The sequence below is a fragment of the Dipteris shenzhenensis genome, chromosome 18 (genome assembly GCF_047967505.1).
Source record: "Dipteris shenzhenensis isolate YYH24624 ecotype China chromosome 18, Dip_SZ_1.0, whole genome shotgun sequence".
In the NCBI taxonomy this organism is placed as follows: Eukaryota; Viridiplantae; Streptophyta; class Polypodiopsida; order Gleicheniales; family Dipteridaceae; genus Dipteris; species Dipteris shenzhenensis.
The window spans coordinates 55,729,174-55,737,317 of record NC_141613.1 but is presented as its reverse complement, the minus strand read 5'-3'; the positions used below and the strand labels follow the sequence as shown (position 1 = coordinate 55,737,317).

Genomic DNA, 8,144 nt, shown 5'->3' with positions numbered 1-8,144 from the left:
AGATTTCATTTCATCGTGATGAGTGCTGTTGATCTTCAAAAACTTAGATTGGCTTTTGAAATCTTAACCCAAGGCTGTGAGACCTTCCATCTCCTCCCTTCATTCCCTTGACCTTCCATATCCTCCTTCCTCCCAAAGTTGCCTCTTTTCTTTCCACCTCCTCCCCACTCAAAGCTTGCCTCTTGTAATTCCATCTCCTCCTGACTCTTAAAGCCTCCATCTAGGAGCTGCTCCCTTAGAGACATGTGGCAAGTTCTTGTTCTCTAAGCTGCCACGTGTCCTTGTTTCCCCCCCCCCCCCCCCCCCTTTTGTCCGACCAAAACAAGTGAGTACAAGTACTCGTGAGCACTGCCTTCAAATTGGTTCTATTAAAGGAAAACAATTGTCAAGATGAATAAATGATTAATTTGCAACACCTATGATGGAAGCCCGTGTATAGGAAAGTTCGAATGATTTGCTGAGTGAGTGTGTGAGAGAGAGAACCAAAATAGAAGGGCCAAGTGGCAACAAAGTGTGTGGGACACTTTTTAACAAAAGCGTACCTAGAGGGCTGCCTTCCAGGCAGTGTTAATAACAAAAGTGTACCGGGCAGTGCTAATAATCCATTGCAATCATTTCGCGCGAGGGCGCGCTCGCTCTCTCTCTCTCGGCTCGCGGCGTCTCCACGGGCAAATTTACTAAGGACATCAAAATTCAGCTGAACCGATTCATTCTATGCACCAAGAATCTGGTACAGAGAAGATGGAAGTCACAGGATGCCCGTCAGACAGTAATCAGATGTGCCTCGCTTATGAGAACCGCGTTTTTGACAAGAAAGAGGGCCGAGGCGGACGCCTTCGCTGCACACTTGTCACTGGCTTTCTAGGAAGCGGTAAAACTACTTTAGTGCGACACATCCTTGATCATCGCGGAGACCTCCGTGTAGCAGTGCTTGTGAACGAGTACGGGGATACTGACATCGATTCGCTTCTGCTGAATTCTTCTTCCATCAACTCGTCTTTCAACCTTCCTTCTGTTTCCCTTGTAAACGGTGAGCTAGGCAGAGTCAACACGAATCTTTGACGGGCTGAGTAATTTAGTCTTCAGCACTTTGTCAGTTTTCAATGCTGTGCAGGCTGTGCTTGCTGCAACGTGAGCGGAAATTTTCAAGAGGCTATTCAAAAAGTTATTAGCAGCAGGCACAACTTTGATTATCTCGTAATAGAGGTGAGTAAACTGAAGATTTCTAGTGTCTGGTGTAAACTTTAAAGACTTTATGTACAAAGCAGCTTGTGCTTGTGGAGAAGGAATCTATCCTCGTGACTCTTGTGAACTGAACTGCACTTCAAGGGGGATTCTTATGTTTTCTTAGATCTCAGACTTTCTCAATCTACCATAGGATTAGGGGTTGATATTTACGATAAACGTGAACAACCTGAATATAGTGGTTTACACATTATAAAAATGCCTCACATTGACTCAAACATTTCTGATTTGGCAAAATATGGTATCATTTCTTTCCAATTCCATAGATTTTTCCGCCTTTGTATAACTAAGGAGTCTTTTATCACTCAATGTAGTAATTTGATCACTTTACTATTACACAAGAGGTATAATCCAAGGAAAATAATGAAAAAAGTATGCACAATCTTAGATATGAAGTCTTCTATCTATGGTGTATCAGTCTTAGGTATGTTTAGAATGATTGAACATAAGCTGAAAACAAAAAGCGGGGAGTTGAATAGCCTGTTTGTCTTTTAGTTTCAAAAGAGAGTTTGATTGAGTATGCTTGTGCTTTCTAAGTTATGAATGTAATTTTGCCTCTTTGTAGGAAACGATGCATAGGAAGCGATACATAAGTGTAAAGGGTCCATTTAGCTTTTTATGTTTTAAATAAGAGAGAGAGAGAGAGAGAGGGAGAGAGAGAGAGAGAGAGAGTTAATTCCAGTTTTTTAGAAGATTGTTTTTTCTTTCTTGACTTGCTTGTTTATTTTTGCTTAGTCACCTTCTTTCTTCCTTCTTCCTTTCTTGTTTTCTTTCTCTTTTGTTTATTTGACGTATTTTAGTAAGCACTGGGTTTGCCCAAGAGACTACGGGGGTCTTTAGAAACCCAGTATAGCTGCGTATGCTTGGGCATTGATGACGACATAAGTGTTGCTTTGCTTGCTAAGTATGTCTTCCTTTTGTTTTCATAAAAGTTTTTATTTATCTCTTTTTTCTTCTCTTTCTTTTTCCCTTTTATTTTCTGTGTAGATTTTTTGTCCTTAGAACATCAACAAATCTAAATTTGTATGATTGGACTTATTCTAGTCTTACAAAGGGGGGTGTGTCTGTGTGTGTAAACTTTTTCAACTTGCGAGTTTCTAACATTGACCTAGCTTATTTAATTGATTTTTTAATGATTTGCAGAATTGACAGTGTATATTTGTGGAATTGATTGGGTGTAGGTCTCTTTCTTATAACCCCCGAAACCCCTGAGATTAATTCCTTCCACGTAATTTTATGCATATTACGCAAAACGGCTTTAGCCTTGACCAGCAACATAGCAAGCAACGTCACACAGATAAAACGAAACATTGAGTTATTAAATTTAGTAACTCTAGAGACAGATCTCCGGACATAGGTTGGTTTCTATTCTGACAGCCGGCTTGTTTCCACTTATATTACCATGTTAGCTCCTTTTGGTAGCTGATTTGTATGGTGTTTTTTCACGCATTAATAGAAGTTTCCTTTTATTGGGAAAAGAAAAAACTCTAGAGACATCATCAGGGACGCCAACTGATGGCAAACATAGCCTGGCCACTTAATTCTGACTCAGCAGGCAAACGGAGCCTAGCCACTTAATTCTGACGCACAAAACGTGGTACTATCCAAACATTTACATTTGCTCACATTCCCATTCTTTCAACAATGTAATACTCTAGAGAAGCACCAGTGCAAGCAAGGTATATCAAGGAAGAATGGCTGCTCAAGTAACACAAACTTTGGTAAGAATTCAATGCAACAAGAACTCAGGGACTTCATTCCAGAGAAATTGAGATGGATAGATGCAGAGATTCCTGTTCTCACTCTTGCAGCAAAGTAATAATCTAGAGAGGCAACAACGCATGAATTCCAGCCCAAGTAACCCAAAGTTTGGTAAGTGCCTTACTCCAAAGATGGGTGTCAAAAGAAAAGCCCAAGTAAGCTAAGACAAGGAGAAGTTGTACGTCTCTTTGACAAATCCCAGGTAAAAGGGTATAGTCTGCAGGTGGTGAAGATGTATGTCTTAAAAGGTACATCTGGGTCAAAATATTTGGAAAAGAGGGCAATTTTTTCCCCCTGCTAGCTGCTACATCCCGCATTATGATTCACCAAATTGTGCCTGAAAGTGAGCCATAATGAACCCTTCTCTGACCTTTTGTTCAATTCTTTACCGCTTCCAGGATAAAGGGAGAGGTCATTATTATGGAATCAATTATTACTATTCACCTAATCTCAGGAGAGAGAGATGCGTAATTGGTTGCCTCGTGCAAATTTATGGACTATAGCATATATGGTAGAACATCTATATAAATAAGAGACGAACAAGGTGGTATCCTCCCCTTGGGGAGAAAGAAAGAAAGAAAGAAAGTTTATAAAAGTCTTCAGAAGACCGATGGGTCTATGAGATTGTGAAAAACCTGTACAAACGAGCTGTGGTGGTGGAGCTACTAAATGAGGGTCCACACCAATGCAAATTCAAAAAATGCAAAGTGTCAGTACTAAATCCTAAGTAAAACATAGTCATGTCATGTCGGTAGTCGACTATCTCATCATCATCATCACCATCAAGACATCAGGGTGGATGAGGCAATGGGGGCATGAAATCGGCGATAGAGTGCTGTCGGCCACTCAAAGGTGCAGCCTTGGCATGTCTCTTGGTCATAGCTTTGTGTCTAACCAAGGTAACTATGACCTCCGTCGGGCGAGGCCCACGACTCTAAACATGGAGGAGATGTCCCCAAGTGTGATATGTGTGTCAACCCTCTGTCTGAGCTGTCAGGTCACAGGCTCTGGGTCATGGTCATGTCGAGGCCTCGTCCCGTGGGTGTCCATGTGATCTGGCTGGAAAAACTCTGTGATAGAGCTCTGAGAGGGATCAGCCAAGGAAAAAGTCTACTCCTGTCTCTGTGCTCGAAGTATCCTCTCGTGGTGTCTGAGTGCCTCATGAACGGAACCTGCCAAACATTGCTTGTCTGGGTAGGAGATGAATCGGGCCAAAACCCCATAGCTGTCTCTGAAGAGGCAGTGGAAACGTCCGCGGATCTCATAGTAAATAGGACACTTGAAGATCAAATGCTCCTCTGTCTCAACCTCCTGCATGTCACACAAAGTGCATATGCGCCTCTCCTTGGGTAGTCGCTCTGTTTTGCTGCTCTCGATACGAAGTCCATGTGAAGAGACTCGAAACTGCGCAAGTGGGATCCTCAGTGAGTGGGGTAAGTAAATCTGAGTGTACCCTGGTGGGTCAATGAAAGTCTCCTTTGTGATATGTAAGAAGTGATCTTCGTAGAAGCCTAGCTTCACTGGAAGATCTCTCGGGCCCAACCAGGTTCGGAATGTGTGTAGCTGTAATAGATCCTCACGGATAACCTGGTTGACCTCGTGTGATAGAAGGGGAGAAAACGGAGCATCCATGCTGTACTGGAATGGAGGTAGTCTGTCCATGTGGAGCCCCAGTCTTTCAAACCATCTCTCTGTGCGTGCATACCAGCACCTCTGGTCTCCCCCTGCTGCAAGTGCCATAGAAGAGGACAGTGCTAGCCATGGATGTAAGAACATGAGAATGCCCGACAAATTTTTTTAAACCAAAATGAAAGCCAAAAGTAACTAGTTGACAATCAAAGCCCTCAAAGGCCAATCTGAGGTAGTAGAACTCGTTGATAGACTCAGGGACTAGAGCTAGTTGTTGGGTAAAATAATAATAATTAGATAGTAAGACTTATTATCAGGACTCCTGTTATTATAATAACTTTACTTGCTTATTATAGGTCTTATCGTAATTCTTATAGTAAGACTTATTTTTAGGACTCCTGTTATTATAATTACTTTACTGGCTTATTATAAGTCTTATCAAATTATCCATTATAATAATTGGATCTAAAAGAGTCCTTGATAAGTTGATACTTGTTTACAGATAAGTTGTATACTCCTATAATCAGGATTCCTGTGTCCTCTAATCGGCTCTTGATAAGTTGTAGGCCACTTATCCACCACGTCGCTTTAACTAAAAGGCCGAGGGATGGATGCACTTCACTGGCGCAGCGACTTGGGGCACAAAGTGATGAATGTCCAGTAAGGATATGTAGTAAGATGAAGTGTCGAGCGATCAATGGACAAACACCTATCGAGAAACGCACCACTCATGGTATGCTCTTTGATAGTTATGATGATCTGACAATTCCAAGCAATAGGGCGGGGGGCACGAGAGGACCTTGCCAGAGGGGCTCGGTACGGGCTGGTAGGCACCGTAGAAGGAAAGGGAGGGCTGTTAGACCCCTGCAGTGGGTAATTAGCTCAGTTGGTAGAGTGCCTCGTTTACATTAAGAGAGTCAGCGGTTCAAGTCTGTTATTACCCAAGGTTGGTTTTCCAAACCAAACACTGTAATTATGAATTGAATCCAGCGTATGGTTTTCAACTGTGGGAATCCCTGAAGGGCAGAAGGAGCGAGCCGCTTTATCACATGGTGAAGAAGGAAAAGGTGGCAGCCTATGTATCTAGCTGTAGGGCCTCTCTCAATCCAAGTAAAGCCAAGTTCCTTTCCCCGGGCCGGTGTGTCTACATCACTAATCCAAAAGCCTATGGATTTGTGGGAGGCTCCTGCTGCCAGGCAGCAGGTCTCGAGGGCCTGAAAGAGTGCTTCTTTGCAGAAGTCTCTAGGAAGTAGTGAGATCACTAATAAGCTGGAGTGCAGAAATGGGGCATTCTTGAAGTCCTGAATCCTCCATAGATTCAGAGCACTGTCATGATCTGTATAAAGAGAGTCTAGAATCGTCACTTTGGAAGAGGTCATCCAAATGAGGTCCTCGATAAGTAGGACGATTTGAAGGTGGTCTGAGGTGGTGGTACCAGCTGAAATAAATGTAATGCCTCCCCTATGGGGAGCCCAATCATCCACTTAAAATCTATCTATCCTGGCATGAATAGTCCCTCTTTGTCTCCTAGAGTACCACAAGCTAGCATCACCAATGTGAAACTCATCCTCATACCGGGCAGCTTAGGAGATTGATCAAGAATTACCTTTTGTCAGGAGGTGATGGTATGGTTAATACTGGAGCCAAGGTAGCGTGGAATACACTTATCACATCTGCTTACAATGGTGGACTGAATATTATTGATTAGGAGCATTCCTACCTGGTAATCTAGTCATCAGAGCATTCCTACCAGGAAACCAGCCTTGGAAGGAGTTCATCATTCACTAGATTCGAACATGCACTTCCTTTGACCGCTGCACACCAGATGGATTTTCACAGATGTTGACACTAGACTCTCCTCATCTCCTCTCTCTAGTAGCGATTGTAAGAGCATGGTGTAAGATTAGATGCTTTCTCACACACTCCCCCGACTCAGGATGAGATTGAGAGACAACCCATCATGTGGAATGGTTCCATTTTGAGATACATGCAGTGGTCTAGATGGGACAGAAGACCAGAATCAGTAGCTGGTGCCGCACAGGTAGACAACAGCTCAGTTGTGCAGGCAGCCACTGCCACATAAACAGCCTCTTTGTCCTCAATGGATGCACAAAGGCATTGTGAGTTCATTTAAGAGGGTGCTTAATATGCTTGGGATGCCACAACGCTTTGAGACAGTCAAGCACTGACAGCAGTCAATCCTCGAAGTGGCTCATGGCCTAGAGCAGCATGCAAACAGCTTGGAGCACCTTCAAAAGCAACTTGAGCAATGCACAGCCCAATGGAATCCTTTTAGTTACCATGCTCAAATTGTTGTACCACATTACATTGGATTCGTTACATCAAGCGTTTTCTTCCTTGGGCTTATCGAGAAGATTGTCATGCCACAGATTTCAGGGCGTCTCCAAGCCTTCATACACTCTATCTTAATGCAATGCAAGCAAGAATCACCCTGCAAAGTTGGGATATATATGACAGTGGTTCTACTTTACATATTGAGTTTTTGACTGTAATGGGGAATGATGCAAGTGAATGAAGTGTCACAAAGGGGAAATAAATATACGAGAGCGCAGTCAACTATGCTTGTCCAATGATGCCAACAAGTGTGTGAAAAGGGCTAGGAAAGCACATGGAAATGGACACATAGCATTCAAGGAGAATGCAAAATGCCCATGCCTGTGATGCAGCCCAGCCATGCGATGCCTTTCATTCGCAGGATGACTAGGAATCAGTATAGTCCTTCCCTCCCTAGTGATGCCTCAGTGCCATTGATGATGCCTTCACACCCCGGACAACATTGTCAGGTTGTTGCAGTTGAAAATGCCAAAGGGTGCTGTCGGGATGAATATAGCAAGCCCAAATGATGGACATGAAATTGATAGCAAGAGAAAGAGGGCTGTTATGACAGCTTGCAAGAACAACACACTGCTCCAGACAATGCTTTGGAGAAACACCTATATGCAAGGTGATGGAACAAACCTAGATACCCCCCCCTGCTCCGCCTTTCCGCACCCGCAGCGCGCCTTCTCTGCTGCCCCCCCGTGCATTCTCTCCCTCCTCCGCGCCTTCTCCTCCTCCTCCTCCGCTTCTTCTCTGCCTCCCCCATGCCTCATCCTCCACCCCTTTCTTCTCCGTCTCCTCCGCCCCCGCTTCACCGCCCCCGCTTCACCCCCACCCGGCCTTCTCCCGCCCCCGCACGTGCAGGCCGCTGCCACCCCTGCCCCTTCCTCCTCCTCCTTCCCGCACGCTCTCTTCCATGCCTCTTCTTTTCCAGCTCCCCTGCTCCCCTTCCTTTCTTCACCGCCCTCTTTCCTGTGGGGCACTTCTCCGCTCCCCCTTGCCGGGGTTATCTTCTCCGGACCGAGCTTCACTATGAGACCCGCGATGCAGGCACGCTTGAGTAGAGGGTATGCCTCATTGGCCAGGCTAGAGAGGCAGTGCTTCCGCTCACACTTTCAGGATCCACGCACCAAGGGGTTGCTTTTTGACTCCTTGGCTCGCCCAGCGGG

The 8,144-nt window shown here is 44.6% G+C and overlaps 1 protein-coding gene across 2 annotated transcripts in view; it reads left to right on the top strand.

The window, feature by feature from the left end:
- Positions 1 to 595: 595 nt before the first annotated feature.
- Positions 596 to 8,144, top strand: part of LOC147891449 (uncharacterized) — a 122,302-nt gene continuing 114,753 nt past the window's right edge. The window contains exons 1-2 of one of the 2 annotated variants that reach the window (XM_087389893.1): positions 596 to 1,030; positions 1,115 to 1,206. In XM_087389893.1, the coding sequence (XP_087246019.1) occupies positions 715 to 1,030; positions 1,115 to 1,206 (408 nt within the window). In that variant the 5' untranslated portion in view covers positions 596 to 714. The remainder of the gene's footprint in view (positions 1,031 to 1,114; positions 1,207 to 8,144) is intronic. The other variant, XM_087389892.1, reaches the window with a different exon arrangement.